This window comes from Fringilla coelebs (genome assembly GCF_963513975.1).
Source record: "Fringilla coelebs genome assembly, chromosome: 1".
NCBI lineage: Eukaryota > Metazoa > Chordata > Aves > Passeriformes > Fringillidae > Fringilla > Fringilla coelebs.
In genome coordinates this window covers 694,024-709,262 of record NC_140028.1, presented here as the reverse complement: position 1 = coordinate 709,262, position 15,239 = coordinate 694,024, and the positions used below count along the sequence as shown (strand labels likewise).

The window sequence follows — 15,239 nt, the reverse complement described above, 5'->3', positions numbered from 1 at the left end:
GAAAGTGATAAAGAGAAGGAGCCAAAACCACAGCCAAGAGACATGCATGCTCTAAAAAGGCAGACCCAAGGAAGGCCCATGTTAAATAGTTCCTGGAATATGGAAACTAGGTTATGAAACTGTATGGATATGCCTAATGGTCTATGAACAAGCAATCCCAGTCCTATGTTCCTCCACAAGTGTCCCCTGGAGTCCTCCCAGCCCCCGATATTGAAATCAGCCAGAGTGAACTCCCTGATAGAACTGGAGGCATCAGAAAGCCGGAATTCTTTATCAGCTGGGACTAACAGCAGATCTCTCCTGGTCCTGCACATCAGCGGGGACCTTGCCGACAGAATCTATCCATCCTAATTATACATATTCATTAAAATGTGCTGCTTAGCTAGTACAGACTCAGCACTCAAAGTGGCTGCTAGCCAGCAATGCTGCAGTCATGGCAGGGCCGCAGCCCCGGTACTGGTCATTGAAGGAGTCCTGGGCCACGTCCAGGGGCACCACTTTAATTGCTGCGTGGGCCATGGTCATTGCCAGCAGTGCCAGGGTGTGAGCCAGGAGGGCCATGGTGGGGAGGTTACTGGGAGCAGTGTGGGACACTGGGGAACAAAGTGGGACACACACTGAGGGGACACAGAGGACACACAGGGGTGTACATGGGAAGGGTTCCTCTGCAAGGGGCTTGGCATGGCTCCTGAGTACACGATATGAACTTTAGAACTTTAGAAGTGGCCATTTAAAACATTAGAACTTTAGAAGTGGTCATTTATTCTTACTTCCAAGGAGGCCTTGGGCATTACACTTTTGTTCTCCTATGCAGTGAGTCTCTTTGTCAGTGACATATTGCATTTGGCAAGTTTATTGATTGTGATCTGTACTCCATATATTTTATCCTGTATTTAGCAGATAATCATTAATAGTCTTAATAAGATAATAGCCATACAGGTGGGAACTGCTTTAACATTTATGCTTTGCATAAGAAACAAAAAACGGGGAGATGCAGAAGACCAGATCACTACAGAAGCTGAACTGGAGAGCTGTGCAGACCTTGGGGCCCTGGTACAGTGAAGACCATGAGAGAGAAAAACTCAGTAAAGAACAGAAGTGACGACATCCTGTCTGGTCACTTTGACCTTCACGCTGACCACTCTGACCAGAGAAGAGATGATAGGGACATTGCAGGTGAAAGAGATAACAAGGACATTACTTGTGTAAGAAGGATAATCAAGAAGATTGTGTTTCTAAGGGGACTGGGGCAAAGGGGTCCAAGTAGAAAATTTTGTACAAACATTGTGAGCTCCATATCCTGGTAAACTGGTGAAATAAATGGCTCTGCTTTGCTGGCATTGCAGAGCCCATGTCTCTGAATCCCTGCACACCAGCCACCCAGTCCCAATCCCAATCATCTGTTTACCCTTCCAGTGTCCCCCTGGTGCTCCTCAGGATCTCATTTCTACTCCCAGATCTTGGTAGCCCTCTTGTGACCCCAGGCTGCTCAGGAACCTCACCCAAATTCCTTAAGCCACTCCCTCAACCCCCCCTCCCCCACCGATCTGCCTTGGCCCTCTCCCAGACCCCAGTCCTGCTCTCAGTCCTGTTACCCATTTCATGTCATTCCAGGACCCCAACCCAAATTCAGGGACCAACCCCTGACCCTGCAATATCAGCCTGGAGCCCCCCATGCCCCCACTCTACAATCCCAGTCCCATGTCTGTCCACAAGTGTCCCCTGGAGTCCCCCCAGCCACTGATACCAAAATCAGCTGGAGTGAACTCCCTGATGGAACTGGAGGTAGCAGAATGAGGGAATTCTTTATCAGCTCAGACTCACAGCAGATCTCTCCTGGTCCTGCACATCAGGGGAGACCTTATCAACAGAATCTATCCATCCTAATTATGCATATTCATCAAAATGCCCCTCTTAGCTGATACAAAACAAGCACATTTCTCATAAATAATTGGCATGGCTCTGCCTCTTTTAGGAAATATCTTTTATTGTCCTGGAGGATCATAAAAATGGAGCATCAGGTTGTCGGTTTCACTGTGTCCCAATATCTCAGATGACCTTGCCTCAAACTTTCGCTTTTGCAGGCACTGCTCCTTCTGTGCTACAGAACATACCAAAAACCCCTCACCGGAGTTCCCTTTATCTCTTTCTGCACAGGTTCGGTGACCTTTGCTCTTCTCTGTACACACTTTTATATCCTTTTATTGATTTTTGCTCGTTCTCTTTAAAGGCTATCCAGCAACTTCAGGAGAACTCAAACTTTCTATTCTCTCTCTTATTGCTCAGTCCCTGGGTTCCCAATCTCACGGTCCCATGTCTCCCCCAATGCAGCCCAGTCCTACACCCCACTGCTCACTGAGTTGCTGCCACACCTCAGATACCAGTTGGGGTCACCTATCAGATAAGATCCCTGTGGGCACCTTGAGCCTGGGGATGATCTCCTGGGGGAGTGCCTGGGTGACTTCCCTGGCATTGCTGATATGGCAGGAGAAGTTCTGGGGGCCCAAGAAGGGATCCACCAACACCAGGAGATACCTGAGCCCATGTTGGTGTGGTATCTCAGAAAAACCATTTGCCAGTGATGCCCAGGAGTGTTTCCTCTTTCAGTGATGCCTGGAGGTGATGTTTTTGAATTTAAAGAATTCTTTTGAAAACATATCAGGCATTGCTCTGTATCAGACCTGACAATTTTGTCCTGCAGACACTGAGGATCTGAGGCCACAGACCTGTCCCCATCTCATCAATTCCCCAGAGCTTTGCTGGTGCTTTTCTCCTTTACAAATTGCAGCATCAGCTGGGGAGGGCCTGACCTGGTTATTGGGAGTTACCTCTCACCCACTCACCCACCCCCCCTCTTTATTTTGGGCTTTTAGACAAGCAGCCAATTTTCCATCTGCCCAACTCTATCCAGGCCTCACCTCTGGTGGTGAACTTCCTTTCTCAGGAATTAACACCAGGATGCTTTGTTGCGGAACCTCTCGTGGAGCTTCATTGCAAGTCTATTTCCCACAGGGATTTGTCAGTCCCCAAGCTGGTCTGCCCTGGATCGTAGTATGGCCACTTCTTTGGGCAGCTGGGTGGTATCAAGGAGGGACAATATCTGTTGTTTATATTTAATTGGAGATCCCTGTGCTGTTAATTAACTTCTTTCTTTCCTTATGGCTCCATGGGCATGAGCAATGCTCAAAGCAGATGCCAAGTGAGTTCCTATGTTTGCTCTCTTTATCACTGCCAATTCCAGAGCTCTTTGTAATACATCGAGATCCTCCCCTTGTTCCACAACTTCTTGCAATTCCAGTAAGCAGAGTATATACCATAAACTTTTGTCCCAAACTGGATTTCTTGGCTACTTGGATGAGAACAGTCACTGCTGCAGCCCACATTTATCTTGGCCAATCCTGGCTGATGTTGAGTTGTTTTGAAAAGCACCCCACAGGTCTCCTGAAGTCTCCCTCACACAGGAGGCCCCAGAATGAGCTTTGATTTCAACTCCCGAGGAAGGACACAGATTTGGTAACTTAAAGATGCTCCTGAGGTCTGCATCTCCCATAGGATTTCCTCTCCTTTGTGTACCAACGAGAGCGACTGGCCCTGGTTGTCCTGGCAACCACCCAGCTGCCCAAAGAAGTGGCTGAACTACAATAAAGGGCAGATCTGAGAGCGGACCCCAATGGGTATCTGAGGTCTGGCAGCATTTCAGTGAGCAGTGGGGAGGGGGACTGGGCAGCACTGGGGGGACATGGGACCGTGAGATTGGGAACCCGGGGACTGAGCAATAAGAGAGAGAATAGAAAGTTTGAGTTCTCCTGAAGTTGCTGGATAGGGCTTTAAAAAGAACAAGCAAAAATCAACAAAAGGATGTAAAAGTGTGCACACAGAAGAGCAAAAGTTACTGGAACCTGTGGAGAAAGAGATAAAGGGAACTCCAGTAAGATGGTTTTTGGTATGTTCTGTAGCACAGACGGAGCAGTGCCTGCAAAAGCGAAAGTTTGAGACAAGGTCGTCTGAGATATTGGGACACAGTGAAACCCACATCCTGACACTCCATTTTTATGATGCTCCAAGACACTAAAAATTATTTCCTAAAAGAGGCAGAGCCATGCCAATTATTTACGGGAAATGTGCTGGTTTTGTATCAGCTAAGAGACGCATTTTGATGAATATGCATAATTAGGATGGATAGATTCTGTTGATAAGGTCCCCCCTGATGTGCAGGACCAGGAGAGATCTCCTGTGAGTCCGAGCTGATAAAGAATTCCCACATTCTGCTACCTCCAGTTCCATCAGGGAGTTCACTCCAGCTGATTTTGGTATCAGTGGCTGGGGGGACTCCAGGGGACACTTGTGGACAGACATGGGACTGGGATTGTAGAGTGAGGGCATGGAGGGCTCCAGGCTGACATTGCAGGGTCAGGGGTTGGTCCCTGAATTTGGGTTGGGGTCATGGGGTGACATGAAATGGGTAACAGGACTGAGAGCAGGACTGGGGTCTGGGAGAGGGCCAAGGCAGATGGGTGGGGGGGGGGGGGGGGGGGTTGAGAGAGTGGCTTTAGGAATTTGGGTGAGGTTCTTGAGCAGCCTGGGGTCACAAGAGGGCTACCAAGATCTGGGAATAGAAATGAGATCCTGAGGAGCACCAGGGGGACACTGGAAGGGTAAACAGATGATTGGGATTGGGACTGGGCAGCTGGTGTGCAGGGATTGAGAGACATGGACTCTGCAGTGCCAGCAAAGTAAAGCCATTTATTTCACCAGTTTACCAGGATATGGAGCTCACAATGTTTGTACAAAATTTTCTACTCGGACAGCTTTGCCCCAGTCCCCTTAGAAACACAATCTTCTTGATTATCCTTCTTACACAAGTAATGTCCTTGTTATCTCTTTCACCTGCAATGTCCCTGTCATCTCTTCTCTGGTCAGAGTGGTCAGCGTGAAGGTCAGAGTGACCAGACATGATGTCATCACTTCTGATCTTGCCTTGAGTTTTTCTCTCTCCTGGTCTTCACTGTACCAGGGTCTGCACAGCTCCCCAGTTCAGCTTCTGTAGTGATCTGGTCTTCTGCATCTCCCCGTTTTTTGTTTCTTATGCACAGCATAAATGTTAAAGCAGTTCCCACCCATAAGGGTATTATCTTATTACGACTATTACTGGTTATCTGCTAAATAAAGGATAAAATAAATGGAGTACTGTTCCAGATTGCAAGGTAGGATGTATTCTATTGCCATCTGTATGGCAGTTGTCTGGTGTCAAGTGGGCAATGCTCCTTATCTCTCTTCCTGAGTGATCATAATCAACAGGGGGCATCTGCTGATAAGGGGCTATTGAATGTCAGCACATGACTGATAAGAACTAGAGCATCCCATTGTGAGATGCTCCGCCCAGAGGGAGGAGCCAAGCAGTGCCATGCAGATAGAACCTGCAAGGGTCTGACACCGAGGCAGCCTTTGCTCCACTGGACTACCCAGAGGAACAGCAGCTGCTTCTACTTCCACGGATCTGCGGAGGAAGAATACACCCCTTTCCTACAGGACTGCCCTGCTCCAACAGAACCACGCCTGACACTCCAGGAGGACTGCAGCCTCTTTTCCAACTGGACTACTACCAACACCCTGACCCACAGGGTGTCAGTTTGTGTTCTGACTCTGACAGTGTTGTTCTGGTGTATTGCATTGTTGTATTTTATCATTTTTATAATTTTTTTTCCCCTTCCCTATTAAAGAACTGTTATTTCCTGCTCCCATGTTTTTTGCCTGAGAGCCCCTTATTCATACCAATTCGGAGGGGTGGGGAGGGTTTGCATTCTCCATTTCAAGGGAGGCTCCTGTCTCCTTTAACAGGCACCTGTCTTTCTAAACCAAGACAGATTTTGGCCCCCAACGTGAGGCAAGGGCACTTAAACATAAAAGGGAATAACAGTTCTTGAATAATCTGATTTTTTTGTGTGTGGCTATAGAAACCTTGCTAGGCGGTACCATGTAGACCAGCGAACCCTGGTTTGGGTGGCACGTGATTGTGGCTGTATTTCTCCCCTTTGTAGGCCCTTATCTCAACATGGGTCCTATAACCAAGGCTACTGTGGCTATTATCCGGTTTCTCTTATGAGTGAATAAGATGAGGGATTCATGGATGTTTAACTTCCTCTGGAAAGCAGGCACATGGATTCACAGCTATCACACGCTAACTGTATGTTTTTGGGGTTACTTTAATAATGGCACCTTCTGTAAGGAAATGACACCGGGGGAAATCTTCTCCCAACCCTTTAACCATCTTTTTGGGTCCGCCCCACCAGTTTTTGAAGGGATCCGATCCACTCTAAATATTAATGATATCATACAGTGGCTGGTGTTGCTGATAGGCCTGTTCTATTTAGCATTTAGGGAGAAGGGGAGATTAACCTGGATAACTACCCTGACGCCTACCCCAGAACCTAACATGCCACCAGAGTCTAGGGCTGCTGCTGCCCCAGAGCCTGCCCCTACCCCACAGCCCACCCCAGATGTGAACTACCCAGATTGGGTGGGGGGTCTGGTGAAGGAGTTGCGCCAGATGCTGAAGGAATACACTTCCCCAGCTGGTGAGAATCCCTCCCCCTTCCTTGAAGAGGGAGAGCCTAATAGTGCGGCAGCAGAACCCACAGATGTTACAACTGTCCAGGTTCCAGCTGGACTGCAGAGGCAGTCAGAGCCAGCAGCAGTTGCCCCTGTAGAAACAAGGAGATCAAAGACAAAAGCAGAGCACCCAGATAGGGGAGGGCCCTCACAACCCACAGGGGAGCCGGAGGTTGCAATCATCACCGGGTCCCTAACGTATGAAAGTCTCTGTCATCTGCATAAAGACATTGTACGACGGGGACGTGAAGCATATACAACCTGGCTTCTTCGGGTCTGGGATCTCATGGGCACAGGTGTCCAGCTGGATGGTGGCGAAGCAAGGAATCTGGGACCCTTGACTCAGGACTCAGGTATCACTCAGATTTTTGTAAGGGAGCCAGGGTCCCTTTCCCTCTGGGAGCGGCTTTTAATAAGTGTCAGAGAGAGGTTTGTCCACAGGGAAAGGATGCAGGAGCAGCACCATAGAATGCGCTGGAAGACTCTTGAGGAAGGGATCCAACAACTGAGAGAACTGGCAGTACTGGAGGTACTCTTTGGGAGGGATGGACAGCATGATAATGACCCCGATCAGGTCAGATGCACAGGGCAAATGCTGTGGAGTCTGGCAAGTTTAGGGCCATCTCAATACACCACCTTCATTGCCAAAATTAATGCTGATACCAACAGAGAGACAGTGGGGTCTGTTGCAAACAAGCTTAGGAATTATGAGAGTATGATCAATGGCCCCATGCAGGCTCATGTCTCTGCCGTAGTCCAAGAACTCAGAGAGGAGCTGAGGGAGGCGGTGAGAAGGAGCAATCCCCACATTGCACTAGTGCGAGTGACAGGCCCCAGATTCAGAGCCCAGTGCCCCCCAGCTAGAGGAAGAGAGTACACCCCACGGGCTGACCTGTGGTTCTTTCTGCAGGACCATGGGGAAGATATGGGAAGGTGGGATGGAAAACCCACTTCTGTCCTGGCAGCACGGGTGCATCAACTCAAGGAGGGAAATACTAACCGAGGGAACTCCAGTAAAGTGAAAGTAGCCTCTACCTCTCATGACCGTGCTGCTGAGTATGATCTGTCACATCCCCTTGAGGGTACTTCTACCATGTATGCCCAGGAAAGAAATAATAGCCAGTGTTAGAGGGGCCCTGCCTCTAGCCAGGGAGAGGCATGGGAAAATCGGATTTTCTGGACGGTGTGGATCCGATGGCCTGGCACATCAGAACCACAAAGTTATGAGGCTTTAGTGGATACTGGTGCGCAGTGTACCCTGATACCATCAGGACATGTGGGGGTGGGACCTGTTTCCATTGCTGGGGTGACAGGGGGATCACAGCAATTGACCCTTTTGGAAGCCGAGATGAGCCTGACTGGGAAAGACTGGAAGAAACATCCTATTGTGACTGGCCCAGAGGCCCCATGTATTCTAGGCATAGACTTTCTCCGGAATGGCTATTACAAAGACCCAAAAGGACTCAGATGGGCTTTTGGCATAGCTGCCGTAGAGGCAGAAAACATTAAGCAGTTGAACACCTTGCCTGGACTGTCAGAAAACCCATCTGCAGTAGGACTCCTGAATGTGGAAGAGCAACGAGTGCCAATTGCCACCTCGATGGTGCACCGCCAGCAGTATCGGACTAATCGAGATGCCGTGATCCCCATCCACAAAATGATCCGTGAGCTGGAGAGCCAAGGGGTGGTCAGCAAGACCCACTCACACTTCCACAGTCCCATCTGGCCTGTGCGCAAGTCTACAGAGAATGGAGATTGACTGTGGACTGTTGTGGCTTGAATGAAGTGACTCCGCCACTCAGTGCTGCTGTGCCGGATATGCTGGAACTCCAGTACAAGCTGGAGTCCAAGGCAGCAAAATGGTACGCCACTGTTGACATTGCTAATGCATTTTTCTCCATTCCTCTGGCAGCAGAGTGCAGGCCTCAGTTTGCTTTCACATGGAGGGGAGTGCAGTACACCTGGAACCGACTGCCCCAGGGGTGGAAGCACAGCCACACCATCTGCCATGGACTGATCCAGAGTGCACTGGAAAAGGGTGAAGCTCCAGAACATCTGCAATACATTGATGACATCATTGTGCGGGGGAACATGGCAATGGAAGTGTTTGAGAAAGGAAAGAAAATCATCCAGATTCTGCTAGAAGCCAGTTGCGCCATCAAGAGCAAAGTCAAGGGACCTGCCTGAGAGATCCAGTTCCTGGGAGTAAAGTGGCAAGATGGACGACGTCAGATTCCCGCTGAGGTCATCAACAAGATCATCGCGATGTCTCCACCAACCAATGAGAAGGAGACACAAGCTTTCCTAGGTGCCATAGGCTTTTGGAGAATGCACATTCCTGAGTACAGCCAGATCGTGAGCCCTCTTTACCTGGTCACCCACAGGAAGAATGAGTTCCACTGGGGCCCTGAGCAACAACAACCTTTTGCCCAAATCTAGCAGGAGATCGCTCATGCAGTGGCCCTTGGCCCAGTCAGGATGGGACCAGAAGTGAAGAACATGCTCTACTCTGCAGCCGGGAACCATGGCTTGTCCTGGAGCCTTTGGCAAAAGGTGCCGGGGGAGACTCAAGGACGACCACTGGGATTTTGGAGTCGAAGCTACAGAGGGTCCGAAGCCAACTATACTCCAACAGAAAAGGAAATCTTGGCTGCCTACGAAGGAGTTCAAGCCGCCTCAGAGGTGATTGGCACGGAAACACAACTCCTCCTGGCACCCCGACTACCGGTACTGGGGTGGATGTTCAAAGGAAAGGCTCCCACCACCCACCATGCCACTGCTACTACATGGAGTGAGTGGATTGCCTTGATCACACAGCGAGCTCGAATTGGAAACCTGAATCACCCTGGGATTTTAGAAATAATTACAAACTGGCCAGAAGGTGAAGACTTTGGTCTTGCTGACAGAGAGGATCAAGAGCAAGTGACACGTGCCGAAGAAGCTCCACCGTACAACCATCTACCAGCAGAGGAAACACGCTACGCTCTTTTCACTGACGGTTCCTGTAGGGATGAACTGGAAGTGGAAAGCAGCCGTATGGAGCCCCACACGACAAATTGCTCAAGCTACCGAAGGAGAAGGTGGGTCAAGCCAACTGGCTGAACTCAAAGTTGTTCAGCTGGCCCTGGACATTGCTGAGAGAGAAAAATGGCCAAGGCTCTACCTTTATACTGATTCCTGGATGGTAGCCAATGCTCTGTGGGGCTGGCTGGAGAGGTGGGAAAAGGCCAACTGGCGGCGTAGGGAGAAACCAATCTGGGCTGCTGAGGAATGGAAAGACATTGCCACTCGGTTAGAAAAGCTACCCATGAAGGTCCGACACGTAGATGCCCATGTCCCCAAGAGTCGGGCGAATGAAAAACACCGAAACAACCAACAGGTGGATCAGGCAGAAAAATAGAGGTGTTAAAGATAGACTTAGATTGGCAACATAAGGGGGAATTGTTTCTAGCTCAATGGGCCCATGATGCCTCAAGTCATCAAGGCAGAGATGCCACCTATAAGTGGGCACGAGACCGAGGGATGGATTTAACCAAAGACAGTATTTCTCAGGTTATCCATGACTGTGAGACGTGTGCTGCCATCAAGCAGGCCAAGCGAGTGAAGCCCCTGTGGTACGGTGGGCGGTGGTCCAAATACAGGTATGGGGAGGCCTGGCAGATTGACTACATCACACTGCCCCAGACACGCCAAGGCAAGCGCTACGTGCTGACCATGGTGGAAGCCACCACGGGATGGTTGGAGACCTACCCTGTGCCTCACGCCACTGCCTGGAACACCATCCTGGGCCTTGAAAAGCAAGTCCTGTGGAGACTTGCTTTTCAACTTGGAACCCCTGAGAGAATTGATTCGGACAATGGGACCCATTTCAAGAATGGCCTTATCAACACCTGGGCCAGGGAACATGGTATTGAATGGATATACCATATCCCATATCATGCACCAGCTGCCGGGAAAGTTGAACGGTGCAATGGCCTACTCAAGACTACCCTGAAGGCACTTGGTGGGGGAACTTTTAGAAACTGGGAAATGAACTTAGCAAAGGCCACCTGGATGGTCAACACCAGAGGGTCCATCAATCGAGCTGGTCCTGCCCAGTCTGAACCCCTGCGCACTGTGGATGGAGATAAAGTCCCTGTTGTACACATGAAAGGTATTTTAGGAAAGACTGGATTAAGCCCACCTCAGGCAAAGGCAAATGCATCCATGGGACTGTTTTTGCTCAAGGACCTGGTTACACTTGGTGGGTAATGCAGAGAGATGGAGAAAGCCGTTGTGTACCACAAGGAAACCTAGTCTTAAGTGGGAACTGTGTGTAAGGTTTCATTGTGATGCAGATGGAAATAGAATAAGGGGTGGATAATGTCCTGGATTGCCAAGCAAATTGTATTCTATTTGCCATCTGTATGGCAGTTGTCTTAAGTGGGCAGTTTTTCTTATCTCTTCCACAATCACTCCTCCCTCCAGGGAGACATCTGCTGATAACAGGGCATTGAATATCACTGCATGGCTGATGAGAACTACAGCATCCCATTCGGAGATGTGAGCCCAGAGGGAGGAGCCAAGCATTCTTACCCGGGTATAATCTGGAAATTCTGGAACACCAGCACAGATTCTTCACTGGATTTCCCAGAGGAGCAGCAGCTGCCTCTGCCACTGGATCTTCAGAGGAAGACTGCACCCTTCTCCAGGATCCCTGCTCCAGCAGAACCACCCCTGGCACTGCAGGAGGGCTGCAGCCACAATTCCAACTGGATTTCTCCAGGATCCCTGCTCCAGCAGAGCCACCCCTGGCACTGCAGGAGGGCTGCAGCCACAATTCCAATGGCCCTGCTGCCAGCACCCTGACTCACAGGGTGTCAGGCTGTGTTCTGACTCTGTCAGTGTTGTTCTATGTACTGCTTGTATTGTTTATTTTATACTTTTATTTTCTTCTCTATTAAAGAACTGTTATTTCCCGCTCCCATATTTTTTGCCTGAGAGCCCCTTAATTTAAAATTTATAGCAATTTGGAGGATGGAGGGGGGAGATTTACAATTTCCATTTCAAGAGAGGCTCCTGCCTTCCTTAGCAGACACCTGTCTTTCCAAACCAAAGGAGTCACTTAGGAAGTTATTCTAGTCAAGCATTAATACTCAGGCCATTGTTCTATTTGTCCTTACATTTCTACTTCTTACATAATTTTTCTGCCACTTAGCTCTAATTGCAGTTTTGCTGTCTTTGAGGCCTGCCTCTTGCAGCTTTCCCCAAACCCTCTGATTTTAAGGATTCCCACACCCCACCACTGCCAAAACCAATAAATCAGTTTTAAATGCCTGATGTAAAGGTGACATCTCTGGAATCACAGCCAGCTGCAGTTCTGTAGGTTCCGTTGGCCCTTCAGCAGCACCCATTTGGTCTGTCACCCACGAAACACCCACCCCAGTTATGCAGGACCAGTCCCTGTGAGGTTCCCAACACTGCCTGACAGACTGGGAGTTCTCTGCTGCTTTAAAGGTGAACTGGGGAGAAATGGAACCCACGGAATAAAACTTGGCCCCCTTTTTGGCAGGGCGATGGTCGCGCTCCGTGAGCGGCTGGGAGTGGGACTGGGGGGCACTGGGGGGGGACATGGGACTGTGGGATTGGGGTTCTGGGGGGTGAGAAATAAGAGAGAGAATAGGAAGTTTCCGTTCCCCTGAATTTACTGCATAGGGCTTAACAATGAACTAGCAAAAAACCACAGAAGGATGTAAAAGCGTGGACACAGCAGGACAAACGTGGCTGGAACCCATGGAGGAACAGAAAAAGGGAACTCCAGTGAAGGGTTTTTGGCAAGTTCATGACCACAGAAGGGGCAGTGTCTGCCCAAAATGAAAGTTTAAGGTGAGGTTATCTAGAATATTAGGGCACTCAGTGAAAACAACACTGAGAAACATTTTTAGGACTCTCCAGGACCATTAAAGGATTTCAAGAAAGAGGTGGAGCCATGCAAATTATTTCTAGGAAAAATGAAGTTTCTGGACTTGGTAAGGGACACGTTTTCATGAATATTTATAATTATGCTGGATAAATACCCCATGGCAAAGTCCCCCCGACCTGCAGGACCAGGAGAGATCCACTGTGAATCTGAGCTGAGAAAGAATTCCGGCTTTCTGATACCTCCACTTCCATCAGGGAGTTCACTCCAGCCAATTTCGGTATTGGGGCTGGGGGGAACCCTGGGGACTCTTGGGGGAATATGGGACTGAGGGATTGGTATTGTGGATGTGGGGGGACACTGGGGGAGTCACAGGGCTGGGAATGGGGTAATGGGGGGCTCTGGGGCAAAATGAGGGGGGACACAGAAGATGGTGGGAGTGGGTTCATGGGGCGACTGGGAGACACTGTGGGGGCAGGCGGCAATGCCTGGATTTGAGTTGAGGTCCTGGGGTGACACTGAAGAAATTGGGGAATGGGAGTGGGAATGGGGTCAGGAGACAGACTGAGGAGGACACTGGGAGGCTCAGGGAGTGAGCCAAGGATTTGGGTGGGGATTCTGTTAGGGCGGAGGGGACGTGTAGTCAAGGGAGTAAGACTGGGCTTCTGGGGGGCCAGGAGGACATTGGGATTGGGGTCCCTGGGGGGGCTGGGGGACATTGGGAAGGCATAAGTAACCCCAAGATTCAGGATCAGGGACCCCAGACATGCCAGAGGTCAGCTGGCCAGGAGTGCCTCCCTTCCCCCTGGGCTGACCCCATTCCCCTCCCCAGGCCCTCACTGAGGAACCCTCCCTGTGTCTCCTCTGTGTCCCTTCTGTGTCCCCCAGTGTCCCACCCTGGTCCCCGTGGCCTCTCCACTCCATGGCCCTCCTGGCTAAGACCCTGGCACTGCTGGCAATGGCCATGGCCACCACAGCCACTGATGAGGCGAAGACCCTGGACATGGCCCCGGACTCCTTTGATGACCAGTACCGGGGCTGTGGCCCTGCTATGATTGAGGCATTGCCGGCCCTCAACCGCTCTGAGTTCGAGCAGAACAAGAAGTTTGCTGAGGTTTGGGTAAATGCTGCAGATGAATGGCAGAGGCAGGGGCCCACTGACTCCCCTCTGTCCTCAGACCACATCATCGCAACCATGGCCTTCACAATGGATGGCCTCTACAGCAAGTTCAATGATGCTGTGCGCGTGGCTGGGCGTTCCAGCCAGGAGTACCGGGACAACTTCCACTTCAAAACACTGCATTTCCTGCTGACCCAGACCATGGCAACAATGAGGGAGAGTCTGCGAGGGCTGTGTTATAACGTGTCTCAGCAGGTGTGCGGGATCCAGTTTAAGGCACAGCGTGGTGATAAAGTGCGGTTGGGTGAATTCATGCCAATAGGGACGAGCAATCGGCATGCACAGTGCTCTGGGAAGAAGACGGCGTTGCAGGTGCACACGTGCCATGGTGTGAGCATTGTCTTTGACTCTGCCTTTTCTAAAACTGAGATGGTGCTGATCCCACCCTTTGAGACCTTTGAGGTCACCAAAGTCACCCAGGAAGGGGACAAGACACAGATCCAGCTCCACTCCAATGGGACCTTCAGCAAATACAACTGCGAGTGGCTGCAAGGTAATGGTACAGAGAACAGCCCGGGGGGATGGGGGACACCCACTGTGACCATGAGTTCACCCATGATTGGTAAGAAGGGTCAATGACATTCCCTAGGGATGGTGCAGGGACACCATGTGTGGGGGGGGACAAGGATACCCCTCCTGGGGCACCAAATCTGGGGACACCCATTGTGGGCATGGGGACAAGAATGTCCATGACAGGGCACAGGGATGGGGACCCCCAGTTCTGGGAAGGAACATGGACAGGGACACTCTGGCCAGGGGGCAACAGGGACAGGGACTGGGAAAGAGACGGGGACCCCCTGTACCTACCCTGTCCAGCTCCACCAAAGGCCATGCTGTAGGGACGGGCCCTGTGTGCTGGATGTGGGTAAGTCAGGGACCCTCCCTGGCACTCCCAGAACCCCTGTCCCCTCCATGGCACCTCTGACTCCACCTGACCCCTGTCACTTCTAAGCCCACCAAGACCACCACCCTTAACCTCCCTGGCCTCTGTAACCCCCCATGCCCCCCCGGCCCCCCATTCACCTGTCACCTCATGTCCCCCATCTCTTCTGTCACCCCTACCCCCCCCTTATGGCCATCCCTGACCCCTTCACTCCCCTCATGGTCCCCCTTTGTCCATCTTTGTCCTTCAGGTGGGAGTGCCCCCAGTGCCCCTTTCCACGTTGGAGGACTCCTCCTGGCCACCACGGCCCTGGCAATGACCACTGGAATCCTCTGAGCCACAAGGCCCCCAAGGTCACTGTGGTCACTGTGGCCACTGTGAAAACCATGGCCACCACGGCAACCAAGGTCACTGTTGTCACTGTGGCCACCACAATCACCAATACCACCAGGACCCGCAGAGAAACAAGACCACCAAGGCTACCAAGGCCACCACAGCCACTCCGGCCATCATGGTCACTATAACCACCAAGGCCACTGTGGCCACCTTGATCAGCAAGACTCCCTGAGCCACAAAGTTACGAAAGCCACTGTGACCACTGTGGCCACCAAGGCCATTTTGCAAAGCAATTCTATTAAATAATTCTATCAAAACAATTCCATTAAATA

The 15,239-nt window shown here is 50.7% G+C and overlaps 1 protein-coding gene and 1 pseudogene across 2 annotated transcripts in view; one reads left to right on the top strand and one right to left on the bottom strand.

Annotated features, from left to right (window-relative positions):
* Positions 1 to 15,239, bottom strand: part of LOC311158789 (NAD(P)(+)--arginine ADP-ribosyltransferase 2-like) — a 32,314-nt pseudogene that overhangs the window by 9,399 nt on the left and 7,676 nt on the right. The gene's annotated exons all lie outside the window — the stretch shown is intronic.
* On the top strand, positions 13,431 to 15,139 carry LOC311158389 (erythroblast NAD(P)(+)--arginine ADP-ribosyltransferase-like; the record flags this gene model as incomplete). The annotated part of the gene is made up of 3 exons (XM_084213759.1): positions 13,431 to 14,181; positions 14,822 to 14,883; positions 15,032 to 15,139. 3 exons carry the CDS (start codon positions 13,431 to 13,433, stop codon positions 15,137 to 15,139), a joined length of 921 nt encoding a protein of 306 aa, XP_084069885.1.